Raw genomic sequence first — 15,301 nt, 5'->3', positions numbered from 1 at the left:
ACTTTTTTTGTGTATTTTTCCCAGATAGATTGATAGGCATCGATCACGATTGAGATGTTTGTCAAACCCTATTATTAGTATTATTATTATTATTAATAATAATAGTTTTTATTTGTAAAAGCACTTTACATTGAGCAAACAACCTCAAAGTGCTACAGTGCATTTAAAAAAAAAGACAAAAACAAAACAATGCTAAAACCACAAATAGCTGCCCCCAACAAGTAAAATAAATAGGAAAAAAAAAAAAAATAGTACAGCCTAATAGCTAGAACTAGCACACATATATCTAAAAACAATGATTTTTTTTTTTTTTTAAATAAGGGATGCCGCATTATTTTTCTTGTATTTTCTTATCTTTAAACCAAAAAAACACTGATCCAAACCAAAATAAAATTGGGTTTATAGACTTTTTTTGTGTATTTTTCCCAGATAGATTGATAGACGTCGATCACGATTGAGATGTTTGTCGAACCCTATTATTATTATTATTAGTAGTAGTAGTAGTAATAATAATAATATATTTTTTTGTAAAAGCACTTTACATTGAGCAAACAACCTCAAAGTGCTACAGTGCATTTAAAAAAAACCCACAAAAACAAAACAACAATGCTAAAACAGCAAATAGCTGCCCCCAACAAGTAAAATAAATAGTAAAAAAAAAACAAAAAAAAACTAGAACTAGCCTACATATACCTAAAAAAAAAGGATTAAAAAAAAAAAAAAAACCATTCACAGTCTGTGGTGCCCTCAGGTGGTCAGGGAGTGGAATTGTGTATTTAAGATTCCAACTTTGACCAATCATTAGAAGAATTAGAAGAAACCTTTTCAATGTAAAAAGTCATACAAAAAAAAAGGTATGTTGGCAGAAGGCTGGTGGTAACAAATGTTTATTTGGGCGAAGCAGACAATCTCACACTCTTCCCAAGGTCACACGACTCACTTCCTGTTTCCACTTTCCCGCCACACCGCCCCTCGCCGCTCCAAATGCTAACTGTGGTATGCTAGCTTCCCTGCAGGCTAATCATTTCTCCTCGTCAAGATGCTTCTCCTCCGTGGCCGACGCTCACATGATGTCCTGCTGGTGCTGCGTGGACTCGCTGACCACCTGAGGACCATCCAAGGGTGTGATGTGAGAGAAATTTCAATCCAGTGAAGCATCATGGTGAGGGGGGGGGGGGGGTGCTAGGACTCAAGATGGTTTACGCGGCTGATAAAGCATATTTTAGGTTGTTTTAGCTTATAAAAAGCTACTTCATAATGTTTTTTTTTCCCAAACAAAGTCTTCTAACCTTGACGTGTGACTATGTTTTGTTAGCTTTAGCAGTTAGCAGCACACTTTGTCGGCTTTGACGCCAACTCTTTTGAACCTTTTCCCCAGATTGTGTTACCTCCGCTAGATAAAGAGACTGAATGTACTTCCATGGCTGCCATGTCTTCTTGTCAACAAACGGGGTATTGTTTGGATGGCCAGTTTGTCACTTCACTCATTGATTTGTTGTCCAATATTCCCATCGTGTACGTGTGCGTATGTTGTTGTTGTCTGCTGTGTCACAGTGTGATGTTGCCTCTTCCTGGGTGATATCAAGGTCATTTGAGTGCGATACTGCTTGTTGATATTTCCCGCATTGAACTTGCTGCACTTATGAGGCTGTCTTGTTCACATGAAACCACATCAAAAGTAGCGTGACACCTTACATCAAGCTAGGTAACATATTGATACCTTTAACCTATTGATACCTTTAACCTATTGATACCTTTAACCTATTGATACCTTTAACCAATTGATACCTTTAACCAATTAATACCTTTAGCCTATTGATACCTTTAACCAATTGATACATTTAACCTATTGATACATTTAACTTATGATACCTTTAACCTATTGATACCTTTAACCTATTGATACCTTTAACCTATTGATACATTTAACTTATGATACCTTTAACCTATTGATACCTTTAACCTATTGATACATTTAACTTATGATACCTTTAACCTATTGATACATTTAACTTATGATACCTTTAACCTATTGATACCTTTAACCAATTGATACATTTAGCCTATTGATACCTTTAACCAATTGATACATTTAACCTATTGATACCTTTAACCTATTGATACATTTAACTTATGATACCTTTAACCTATTGATACCTTTAACCTATTGATACATTTAACTTATGATACCTTTAACCTATTGATACCTTTAACCAATTGATACCTTTAACCAATTGATACATTTAACTTATGATACCTTTAACCTATTGATACCTTTAACCAATTGATACATTTAGCCTATTGATACCTTTAACCAATTGATACATTTAACCTATTGATACATTTAACCTATTGATACCTTTAACCTATTGATACATTTAACTTATGATACCTTTAACCTATTGATACCTTTAACCTATTGATACATTTGACCTATTGATACCTTTAACCTATTGATACCTTTAACCTATTGATACCTTTAACCTATTGATACATTTAACTTATGATACCTTTAACCAATTAATACCTTTAGCCTATTGATACCTTTAACCAATTGATACATTTAACTTATGATACCTTTAACCTATTGATACCTTTAACCTATTGATACATTTAACTTATGATACCTTTAACCTATTGATACCTTTAACCTATTGATACATTTAACTTATGATACCTTTAACCTATTGATACCTTTAACCAATTGATACATTTAGCCTATTGATACCTTTAACCAATTGATACATTTAACCTATTGATACCTTTAACCTATTGATACATTTAACTTATGATACCTTTAACCTATTGATACCTTTAACCTATTGATACATTTAACTTATGATACCTTTAACCTATTGATACCTTTAACCAATTGATACCTTTAACCAATTGATACATTTAACTTATGATACCTTTAACCTATTGATACCTTTAACCAATTGATACATTTAGCCTATTGATACCTTTAACCAATTGATACATTTAACCTATTGATACATTTAACCTATTGATACCTTTAACCTATTGATACATTTAACTTATGATACCTTTAACCTATTGATACCTTTAACCTATTGATACATTTGACCTATTGATACCTTTAACCTATTGATACCTTTAACCTATTGATACCTTTAACCTATTGATACATTTAACTTATGATACCTTTAACCAATTAATACCTTTAGCCTATTGATACCTTTAACCAATTGATACATTTAACTTATGATACCTTTAACCAATTGATACCTTTAACCTATTGATACATTTAACTTATGATACCTTTAACCAATTGATACATTTAACCTATTGATACCTTTAACCTATTGATACATTTAACTTATGATACCTTTAACCTATTGATACCTTTAACCAATTGATACATTTAGCCTATTGATACCTTTAACCAATTGATACATTTAACTTATGATACATTTAGCCTATTGATACCTTTAACCTATTGATACATTTAACTTATGATACCTTTAACCTATTGATACCTTTAACCAATTGATACATTTAACCTATTGATACCTTTAACCAATTGATACCTTTAACCTATTGATACATTTAACTTATGATACCTTTAACCTATTGATACCTTTAACCTATTGATACCTTTAACCTATTGATACATTTAACCTATTGATACCTTTAACCTATTTATACCTTTAACCTATTGATACCTTTAACCTATTGATACCTTTAACGTATTGATACCTTTAACGTATTGTACTAACCTATTGATACCTTTAACCTATTGATACCTTTAACCTATTGATACATTTAACTTATGATACCTTTAACCTATTGATACCTTTAACCTATTGATACATTTAACTTATGATACCTTTAACCTACTTATACCTTTAACCTATTGATACCTTTAACCAATTGATACCTTTAACCTATTGATACATTTAACCTATTGATACCTTTAACCTATTTATACCTTTAACCTATTGATACCTTTAACCTATTGATACCTTTAACCAATTGATACATTTAACCTATTGATACATTTAACTTATGATACCTTTAACCTATTGATACCTTTAACGTATTGATACCTTTAACGTATTGATACCTTTAACCTATTGATACTTTTAACCTATTGATACCTTTAACCTATTGATACCTTTAACCTATTGATACCTTTAACCTATTGATACATTTAACTTATGATACCTTTAACCTACTTATACCTTTAACCTATTGATACCTTTAACCAATTGATACCTTTAACCTATTGATACATTTAACCTATTGATACCTTTAACCTATTTATACCTTTAACCTATTGATACCTTTAACCTATTGATACCTTTAACCAATTGATACATTTAACCTATTGATACCTTTAACCAATTGATACCTTTAACCTATTGATACCTTTAACCTATTGATACCTTTAACCTATTTATACCTTTAACCTATTGATACATTTAACCTATTGATACCTTTAACCTATTTATACCTTTAACCTATTGATACCTTTAACCTATTGATACCTTTAACCTATTGATATCTTTAACCTATTGATACCTTTAACCTACAGAAACATTGGTCATATTGGTCCCAATAACATTGCATCTAATAGACAACGTCTCATTTGTGGTGACATCTATCAAAATGAGGGTGGTCCCAAAAAGGAGGGATTTTTCAAATTGACTGTGTGTCGCTTTTAAAAGTGCTCCCCCTCTGGTCAACATATGAAATAACAAGTGTGTGTAAGAAATTGAAATGCGCCCCCTTTGCCCCCAATTTTTTTTTGTAATAAATAAATATGTATATAGAGACATACTGTAATAACTTGAAGTAAATAATGAAGATTAAAAACCTATTACAAACAAAAATAAAAATAAATAAATTACTAAAAGCAGTCTTTTTCTCACAATGTGTCGACTTTTTTGTGATAAAATTGGGAACAATTTCTCATATTCTTTCTGTTTCTGTAATATTGCAATATTTTCCTGTTTTTCATGTAAAAATATGACTTTTTAATGCAAAATGGTGACATTTGTCATGTAAAATCTCTTACTTTTATCACAATATTGCCATTTTTTTTGGTTGTTCTTGTAAAATAGTGACATTTTTTTGAGTAAAATTATGACTTTTGTCATCATTTTGCCAAGTAAAATTCGAATTATTATTCAAAATATTGGCAAAATGTTAAAGTTTTGTCGAGCAAAATTACGCATCTTTTCATAAAATTGACAAAATTTAAGCTTCTCTTGTAAAATTGCGACTGTTATTGAGTAAAATTCCAACTTTTCTCATAATATTGCACAAATGTTCAGTTTTTCAATATTTGCAATATTTTCCTGTTTTTCATGTAAAAATATGACTTTTTAATGCAAAATGGTGACATTTGTCATGTAAAATCTCTTACTTTTATCACAATATTGCCATTTTTTTTGTTGTTCTTGTAAAATAGTGACATTTTTTTGAGTAAAATGATGACTTTTGTCATCATTTTGCCGAGTAAAATTCTAATTATTATTCAAAATATTGGCAAAATGTTAAAGTTTTGTCGAGCAAAATTACGCAACTTTTCATAAAATTGACAAAATTTAAGCTTTTCTTGTAAAATTGCGACTGTTATTGAGTAAAATTCCAACTTTTCTCATAATATTGCACAAATGTTCAGTTTTTCAATATTTGCAATATTTTCCTGTTTTTCATGTAAAAATATGACTTTTTAATGCAAAATGGTGACATTTGTCATGTAAAATCTCTTACTTTTATCACAATATTGCCATTTTTTTTGTTGCTCTTGTAAAATAGTGACATTTTTTTGAGTAAAATGATGACTTTTGTCATCATTTTGCCAAGTAAAATTCGAATTATTATTCAAAATATTGGCAAAATGTTAAAAGTTTTGTCGAGCAAAATTACGCATCTTTTCATAAAATTGACAAAATTTAAGCTTTTCTTGTAAAATTGCGACTGTTATTGAGTAAAATTCCAACTTTTCTCATAATATTGCACAAATGTTCAGTTTTTCCTGTAAAATGTTGACGCGCGTTGAGTAAAATAAGGACTTTTATTATAATACTGCCAACGTTCTACGTATTTCTTGTGAAATTGTGACCTTTTTCTTGTGAAATTCCAACTCATTTTTCACAACAAGCGTTTTTATATTTGCATAGTATGTATATATTATAATACTGCCAACGTTCTACGTATTTCTTGTGAAATTGTGACCTTTTTCTTGTGAAATTCCAACTCATTTTTCACAAGAAGCTTTTTTATATTTGCATAGTATGTATATATTATTAATGTTGTAAATACACTTCTTTATATATCTAGAAAGGCTGGTCCTAAAGAGGTAGGCATTTTTCTCAGGTCTCAAGAAGGTAACAAATACAAGAATGTGTGTGTGTGTGTGTGTGTGTGTGTGTGTGTGTGTGTGTGTGTGTGTGTGTGTGTGTGTGTGTGTGTGTGTGTGTGTGTGTGCGCTCCAACCTCGCCATCGCGGGTCTCGATGGTCTTAATGAGCACAGTCTTCTTTGAGTGGGTCTCAGAGGAGCGCTGAGGCTGAAATTCAGGGCTGGTCTCTGGAAAGAGAAGAGTCAGAGTGGTGGTGTTCTAAGTCCAAACGAGCCAAAAGCCAGAGCTATCAACCAGCACTGCTCTTGAGGGACTGAGGTCTAGCTACGCACACATGGCCCAGCCACACTGGACTGCCCCCCTCCTAGACCTCATTCCCCGATGTAACCCGCCCGGTTTGGTCCCTACTTTGTGTCTTGCCCCGGACTCAAACCCAACCCGGGTAACTGGATTGAGAGACGAGCGTGCTAACTACTGAGCTCAAAACCCGAGCTCTCAACCCAACAGCCAGCAGCACTGCTCTTGAGGTAGTCAGGGCCCGGGGGTCACTGAGGTACACATGGCCCAGCCTCCGTCACCCCCACTCCGTGGTGGGAATGTGTTGCGTAACATGTGATGCCCTCAGAATAGTACAGCCCATATATGGTGAGGGCCTATAATTAGTCTTCCTGTGCCGTGTTTCATGCGTTTTGGTGTGTGGCCTACCTCTGAATCCAATGGAAGAGTAGGCAGACTGGACCGGACCGGTGGTGGTGATCCTAGACCAAGGCACAGAGAAGGTTTAAGAACATGGTTGGCAGGGTTGAAGATCGAAGGTACTCACCTGCTCTCCTCGCCCTCCAGCAGCTTGCGGTAGGTGGCGATCTCAATGTCCAGAGCCATCTTCACATTGAGCAGGTCCTGGTACTCCCTCAGGTGACGGGCCATGTCGTCCTGCAAGTCAAATAAACACCCTCTCCAAACATTTGACGACGCTGGCAAATAAAAGCATCTGGTGCACACCCCATGTGTGTACAAGCATGCTCGGCGTTCTTACGCGGGAATGTGCAGTACTCACCTTCATCTTGGCAATGTCCTCCTCCAGACGGGTAATGGTGTCCTGGTATCCGGAAGCCTCGCGACCCATGCGGTCCTCCATGTCCCTCATCTGGCGCAGCAGAGACTCGTTCTGTGGTGGACGAGAGATTGACGGTCGACAAAAAGGCACAGAGTATTAAAGGGTATTTCCTCCAGGCTTATGGACATAACACACACCCGTGAACTTTCTCAATTATTTTCTGTCGCAACCCCTATATGAGAAGGACTGCTCCACCCCCAGCCCTGGCGGTTTGGTGGATTACGGAGCAGAGCCCTGATGGCTGCAGCCTCGGACCGAATGCCCACCAATTCCACACACTGTTGCAAGTCAGGAGTTTCTGTGTGTCCTTATGTCCTTCAGGTTTTTTTCCTGGTCTCAAACTGAGTCCCCCCCACACTCCTCCTCGGTTGTACAAAAAAACTCATTTAGTAGCATGACAATAAAGTTCTATTCTATTCAAGACCTGGTGGTACTACCAGAGGTGTGTTTCTAGCACATTTACTATCCTATCTTCCTTACTTTCTGAAAATGTCAGTCATTAGAAGCCCGTTGGTTTCTGTTCAACATAGTGGCTTCACACTTTCCAGTTCTGCGGTTCGGTACTCACTGTTCCCTTGAGTGAGTCAATCTCACAGGTGTAGGACTGGATCTGGTGTCTGTACTCCATGCTGTCCTGTTTGGCTTGACGCAGGGCATCGTTGTTCTTTGAGACGGCCGTGTTCAGATCCGTGACCTGAGGAAAGACGGGGTTAGCTGTGGACTAAGTCTTTCTAATGCCTGAGAGTGAACAGACTTGGTTGGTGATTATCAGTGAAAGTAGACCACCTTAGACTTGTACCAGTCCTCGGCCTCTGAGATGTTCTTGGCCGCGATACCCTCGTACTGCATGCGGATGTCCCTCAGAGCGGCGGTCAAGTCGGGTTTGGACATGTCCATCTGGATCTGCACCTGCGTGTCCTGCATCTGGCTCTGCAGCTCACGGATCTCCTGTAAAGAAATCAGTTGCCAAGAAACTAAATGACTACGGTCAAGACACCTCATTCACGGACTAATCATTGCAAATATTTTGGTTCCACCTTTTGGTAACTTTAGGTGTTATCAGTGTAGAAAAACCAATGCATGCTGGGTAAATTGGAGACTGTCCAAAGGTGTGCATGTGTTTGTTTAGATGCTCCCTGGGATTAGGTCCAGGGTGCACCTAGTCTTGTGTCACCCTGAACAGAATGTTGTATTAAAGGATGTAAAGGATGAAAGAGTATAAAGTCGATGTACAGTCTTGGTCAAAAGTGTACATACACGTGTAAAGAACATCAAAAGTATACATACAGCAATGTTAATATTTGCTTACATGTCCCTTGGCAAATTTACCGGCAATAAGGCGCTTTTGGTAGCCATCCACAAGCTTCTGCTTGACCACTTGACCACTAAATTGCTGCACTTCAGCTAAATGTGTTGACATGGACTTGTTTCTTCAGCATTGTCCACACCTTTAAGTCAGGACTTTGGGAAGGCCATTCTAAAACCTTCATTCTAGCCTGATTTAGCCATTCCTTTACCACTTTTGAGGTGTGTTTGGGGTCATTGTCCTGTTGGAACACCCAACTGCGCCCAAGACCCAACCTCCGGGCTGATGATTTTAGCTTGTCCTGAACAATTTGGAGCTAATCCTCCTTTTTCATTGTCCCATTTAAAGCAGTAGTTCCATTGGCAGCAAAACAGGCCCAGAGCATAATACTACCACCACCATGCTTGACGGTAGGTATGGTGTTCCTGGGATTAAAGGCCTCACCTTTTCTCTTCCAAACATATTGCTGGCTATTGTGGCCAAACAGCTCCATTTGTGTTCCATCTAACATCACATGGACAAAGATAAGACCTTCTGGAGGAAAGTTCTGTGGTCAGATGAAACAAATTTTGAGCTGTTTGGCCACAATACCCAGCAATATGTTTGGAGGAGAAAAGGTGAGGCATTTAATCCCAGGAACACCATGCCACCATCAAACCCTGGTGCACATGGAACTGCTGCTTTAAATGGGACAATGAAAAAGGAGGATTAGCTCCAAATTCTTCCATCCATCCATCCATCTTCTTCCGCTTATCCGAGGTCGGGTCGCGGGGGCAGCAGCCTAAGCAGGGAAGCCCAGACTTCCCTCTCCCCAGCCACTTCGTCCAGCTCTTCCTGTGGGACCCCGAGGCGTTCCCAGGCCAGCCGGGAGACATAGTCTTCCCAACGTGTCCTGGGTCTTCCCCGCGGCCTCCTACCGGTCGGACGTGCCCTAAACACCTCCCTAGGGAGGCGTTCGGGTGGCATCCTAACCAGATGCCCGAACCACCTCATCTGGCTCCTCTCCATGTGGAGGAGCAGCGGCTTTACTTTGAGCTCCTCCCGGATGGCAGAGCTTCTCACCCTATCTCTAAGGGAGAGCCCCGCCACCCGGCGGAGGAAACTCATTTCGGCCGCTTGTACCCGTGATCTTGTCCTTTCAGTCATAACCCAAAGCTCATGACCATAGGTGAGGATGGGAACGTAGATCGACCGGTAAATTGAGAGCTTTGCCTTCCGGCTCAGCTCCTTCTTCACCACAACGGATCGATACAGCGTCCGCATTACTGAAGACGCCGCACCGATCCGCCTGTCGATCTCACCATCCACTCTTCCCTCACTCGTGAACAAGACTCCGAGGTACTTGAACTCCTCCACTTTTAGCTCCAAATTCTTCAGGACAAGCTAAAATCATCAGTTGGGTCTTGGGCGCAGTTGGGTGTTCCAACAGGACAATGACCCCAAACACACCTCAAAAGTGGTAAAGGAATGGCCAAATCAGGCTAGAATGAAGGTTTTAGAATGGCCTTCCCAAAGTCCTGACTTAAAGGTGTGGACAATGCTGAAGAAACAAGTCCATGTCAGAAAACTTTTGTCAAGAGGAGTGGTCAAGTGGTCAAGCAGAAGCTTATGGATGGCTACCGTAAACTTGCCAAGGGACATATACCGTATTTTCCGCACTATTAGCCGCACCTAAAAACCACAAATTTACTCAAAAGCTGACAGTGCGCCTTTTAACCCGGTGCGCTTTATATATGGATAAATCCATCCATCCATCCATTTTCTACCGCTTATTCCCTTTGGGGTCGCGGGGGGCGCTGGAGCCTATCTCAGCTACAATCGGGCGGAAGGCGGGGTACACCCTGGACAAGTCGCCACCTCATCGCAGGGCCAACACAGATAGACAGACAACATTCACACTCACATCCACACACTAGGGCCAATTTAGTGTTGCCAATCAACTTATCCCCAGGTGCATGTCTTTGGAAGTGGGAGGAAGCCGGAGTACCCGGAGGGAACCCACGCAGTCACGGGGAGGACATGCAAACTCCACACAGAAAGATCCCGAGCCCGGGATTGAACCCAAGACTACTCAGGACCTTCGTATTGTGAGGCAGATGCACTAACCCCTCTGCCACCGTGAAGCCCTATATGGATAAATATTAAGATTAATTTTCATAAAGTTTAGGTCTCGCAACTTCGGTAAACAGCCGCCATCTTTTTTCCCGGTAGAACAGGAAGCGCTTCTTCTTCTACGCAAGCAACCGCCAAGGTAAGCACCCGCCCCCATAGAACAGGAAGCGCTTCTTCTTCTACTGTAAGCAACCACCCGCCCGCGTAAAAGAAGAAAAAGCGCACGGATATCACCGTACGTTTCATTTCCTTTGTGTGTTTACATCTGTAAAGACCACAAAATGGCTCCTACAAAGCGACAAGGATCCGGTTCATGAAAAGACGCAATCTCTCCATCCGCACACGGATTACTACCGTATTTCACAGCAACTGATATTCCTGTGAACCGCACTGTGGATACAACGGGAGCACGTACGGTGAATATTCGCACCACAGGGAATGAGAAGTCATCCTTCACTGTGGTTCTAGCTTGCCATGCTAACTTCCACCCATGGTGATATTCAAAAGGAAGACCTTGCCAAAAGAGACCTTTCCAGCCGGCGTCATCATAAAAGCTAACTCGAAGGGATGGATGAAGAAAAGATGAGCGAGTGGTTAAGGGAAGTTTACGCGAAGAGGCCGGGTGGCTTTTTTCACACAGCTCCGAAGGCGAACACACCTTCACTAAGACGGGCAGACAGCGCCGGACGACATACGCCAACATTTGCCAGTGGATCGTAAATGCCTGGGCAGATATTTCGGTCACAACTGTGGTCCGAGCTTTCCGGAAGGCAGGATTCACAGAACTACTGGACAACAACAGCGACACTGACTCCGATGACTTCGACGAGACGGAACCGGCCATTTTGGATCCCACGCTTGCGCAACTTTTCAATTCGGACACCGAAGACGAAGAATTCGAAGGATTTACGAATGAAGAATAACTTCAGAAGGTGAGCGCTATGTTTATTTTGTGTGTTGTGACATTAACGTTCGAGCAACATTATGTTGCTATTGCTCTACACCATTTTGAATTTTACTATGTTTGTGATTGCACATTTGCGTACATTTTGGGACAGAGTTGTTAGAACGCTGGTTTTCAATATATTATTAAAGTTTGACTGAACTATCTGACTGTTTTTTTGACATTCCCTTTAGCGCAGCGTAGGCGCGGCTTATAATCCGGGGCGGCTTATTGGTGGACAAAGTTATGAAATATGTAATTCATTGAAGGTGCGGCTAATAATCCGGTGCGCCTTATAGTGCGGAAAATACGGTATGTGCTCCAATCACTACATCACAAAAAAATAAGAATGATTGTAAAGTTAAGACAGCCATGACATGATGTTCTTTACAAGTGTATGTGGACTTTTGACCATGACTGTATATGAGGCTCATTTATTGAGTCTTGGTCGGGCTCAGCTGTCTTGAGGTCCAACCAAATGTATAAATAACGTTGCATCTGTTCACACACACTTTTTACTCCCCTCACGGTCACAGCTGTCTCCAAGCAGTCCGCACTTTAGACCTCCTCAAAGGTCAACGATGAGGCCTCTTTTCGCATGCTTTGTTTGTTTCTCAACAGCTCGTATGTTGAAGCGAGACATGGTCCATCTCCTCGCTATCAACAAACATGCAACACCACACCAGGCTCGTAACAAACCTCCTCATGTATCTTCTTGAGGAATGCAATTTCTTCTTGCAGACTTTCAATGCGTCTCTCCAGGTCCAGCCTGGCCAGAGTAGCGTTGTCCACGTCCTGCACAGAGACCAAAGAAATGGTTGACCGCAACCTGGTCTGGTTTCACCGAGCTAATACTGCCAGAGCGTCAAATAGAACATAGGAAGAAAAACATTTCGTACGGCTCTGAAGGCAGATAAGTTGTTCTCGGCTTCTTCCTTCTGGTGAATCTCCTCCTGTAGTCTTCGGGCAAAAACAGGAAGAAACAATGAGACTTGCGCTAGTCTGAAAACTGTTTGAGTCCTAGAGCATCACAACGAAGCCTGAGTGGTTGGGGGTGTCTGGCATTTAAAAAACTACACCTGGTGCTATCCATCCATCCATTTTCTACCGCCTGTCCCATTCGGGGTCTATCTCAGCTGCATTCGGGTAGAAGGCAGGGTGCACCCTGGACAAGTCGCCACCTCATTGCAGGGCAATACAGATAGACAACATTCACACACTAGGGACCATTTAGTGTTGCCAATCAACCTATCCCCAGGTGCATGTCTTTGAAGGTGGGAGGAAGCCGGAGTACCCGGAGGGAACCCACTCAGTCACGGGGAGAACATGCAAACTCCACACAGAAAGATCCCGAGCCCGGGATCGAACCTAGGACCTTCGATTTGTGAGGCAGACGCACTAACCCCTCTTCCACCGTGCTGCTCTGTAGCCGTTTCTACAATTAGCTCTTCAGTGCGAACCCGAAATGACTGCAGAACGTAGATCTAAAAGGTGTGACTAGGTGTGTTCCTTGGCTTATCTAATTGAACACTTAAAGAGCATTCAGTGAATAATCATGAATACTTAAATGTGAATGAATCTCCTGGGTTTGTTATAGACCTTCACCCGGTCTCTTACCTACCTGAGCTTCAGCTTCTGCAGGTCGTCAGCCAGGTTGTCTCTCTCCACCTCCACACGGGCGCGCTGGTTGGACGCAGCTTCTATCTGCCTCCTCAGCTCCCTCATTTCCTCCTCGAACATCTCGGCCACGCGGCCGGGTCCCTCGCGGCCCTTCAGGTGCTCGATCTCCACGGTCAGCGCCGCGTTCTGCTGCTCCAGGAAACGGACTTTCTCAATGTAGCTGGCAAAGCGGTCGTTGAGATGCTGAAGCTCGGCCTTCTCGTTGGTCCTTGTGCTGAGGAAGTCTTGGTTCATGGCGTCGGCCAGGTTGAAGTCGAGTTTCTCGCCGTAGGAGCGCATGGCTGTGGAGGCGCCCATGCCGGCGCCCCCGGATGAGACCCTGTAGCTTGAAAAGGAGGGAACGCCACTGCTCTTCACCTCATAGACTCGAGTAGACTTACTCGATCCTGAACTGCGGCCACCTCCGTGAGTGGAGAAGAGGGAAGACATGGGGGTTGAACCAACGCCAGAACCAAAGGTGCGGCGGTATGACGAGGCCGTCTGGGCCGAGGAGGAATAGGACTTGCTCATGGCGGCTGGTTTGACTCTGCGGTGTGATAGAGTTGCTTGAGAAGCCAAAACCCAACTGTCCTGCTGGGCAACTGGGAGAGGGACCAAGTGAAGAAATGCCCAGCAGTGAGCGCGGCTATTTGTAGCTTTGCCACGCCCACCGTCACCCCGACACGATCTTGGTGCCCTCCCATCAACTCGTCTGTTTGACCACTTTTCCAGAGTCTCCTTTTTTTTACACTTCACCTTAATCTGGGCTTCAACAGGTTTATTAGGGTTAATAGTACCAATCGAGGCTTGTAACTCATCACCAGCACCATCTTAAAGACTCAAAAGAAAAGCCACAACAAAAAAGTTATCTTTAGTACTGTGGGCTTTCTATCGTTGACCCTGGCACGTAGCTAAATATGCGTAGGTGCGGCATTTTTAGAAGCACTCCACTCTTCTTGATCCATACTAAGACCAAAGAGGTCTTTCCTCCACATCTTCCACTGACTTTCTCTCCCAGCAGCTCCCCCGTCTGCCAGTCGTCCATTCAGCTGTCCAACGGGTCTTGTTTCAAGAGCTTGAAAGCCTGCATGTGTGAGTGAGTGTTCTTTAATGGGTACATGATTGAGGCCGCATATGTGAGCGGTCACTCAAACAACCCCGGACCATTATAGTACGGTGAGCAGCAGAGTCCCTTAAACACTGTAGAGCACGTAACAGACCTATACCTCCAAGTCTAAAGATTCTATTTTGGGCTCTAACATACAGTGGTGGTCAAAAGTGTAAAGAACATCATGTCATGGCTGTCTTGACTTTACAATCATTTCTACAACTCTTATTTTTTGTGATTGGAGCACATACTTGTTGGTCACAAAAAACATTCATGAAGTTTGCTTCTTTGATGAATTTATTATGGCTCTACTGAAAATGTGAGGGTCAAAAGTATACATACAGCAATGTTAATATTTGCTTACATGTCCCTTGGCAAGTTGACCTGCAATAAGGCGCTTTTGGTAGCCATCCACAAGCTTCTGCTTGACCACTTGACCACTAAATTGCTGCAGTTCAGCTAAATGTGTTGACATGGACTTGTTTCTTCAGCATTGTCCACACGTTTAAGTCAGGACTTTGGGAAGGCCATTCTAAAACCTTCATTCTAGCCTGATTTAGCCATTCCTTTACCACTTTTGAGGTGTGTTTGGGGTCATTGTCCCGTTGGAACACCCAACTGCACCCAAGACCCAACCTCCGGGCTGATGGTTTTAGCTTGTCCTGAACAATTTGGAGCTAATCCAATCACTACATCACAAAAAAATAAGAGTTGTAGAAATGA

The 15,301-nt window shown here is 41.1% G+C and overlaps 1 protein-coding gene across 1 annotated transcript; it reads right to left on the bottom strand.

The window, feature by feature from the left end:
* Nucleotides 1-863: 863 nt before the first annotated feature.
* On the bottom strand, nucleotides 864-14,101 carry desma (desmin a). Its single transcript, XM_061971813.2, has 10 exons — nucleotides 13,433-14,101; nucleotides 12,711-12,771; nucleotides 12,511-12,606; nucleotides 8,237-8,398; nucleotides 8,019-8,144; nucleotides 7,391-7,501; nucleotides 7,157-7,266; nucleotides 7,039-7,091; nucleotides 6,469-6,560; nucleotides 864-1,105 (listed from the first exon to the last, which is right to left on the bottom strand). The coding sequence occupies exons 1-10, from the start codon at nucleotides 13,999-14,001 to the stop codon at nucleotides 1,064-1,066; spliced, it is 1,422 nt and encodes a 473-aa protein (XP_061827797.1). The 5' UTR covers nucleotides 14,002-14,101; the 3' UTR covers nucleotides 864-1,063.
* Between the last annotated feature and the right edge of the window lie 1,200 nt (nucleotides 14,102-15,301).

Source organism: Nerophis lumbriciformis, linkage group LG13 (assembly GCF_033978685.3).
Source record: "Nerophis lumbriciformis linkage group LG13, RoL_Nlum_v2.1, whole genome shotgun sequence".
Lineage (NCBI taxonomy): Eukaryota > Metazoa > Chordata > Actinopteri > Syngnathiformes > Syngnathidae > Nerophis > Nerophis lumbriciformis.
The sequence above is the reverse complement of the archived record's forward strand: the minus strand, read 5'-3'. Positions and strand labels throughout refer to the sequence as shown.

Coding starts and splice junctions, on each gene's coding strand:
- desma (XM_061971813.2), bottom strand. CDS start 14,001: ATGAGCAAGTCCTATTCCTCCTCGGCCCAGACGGCCTCGTCATACCGC. Junction 12,607..12,710: donor ACTTATCTGCCTTCAGAGCC/GTACGAAATGTT, acceptor GTCTCTGTGCAG/GACGTGGACAACGCTACTCT. Junction 8,399..12,510: donor TCAAGAAGATACATGAGGAG/GTTTGTTACGAG, acceptor ATTTCTTTACAG/GAGATCCGTGAGCTGCAGAG.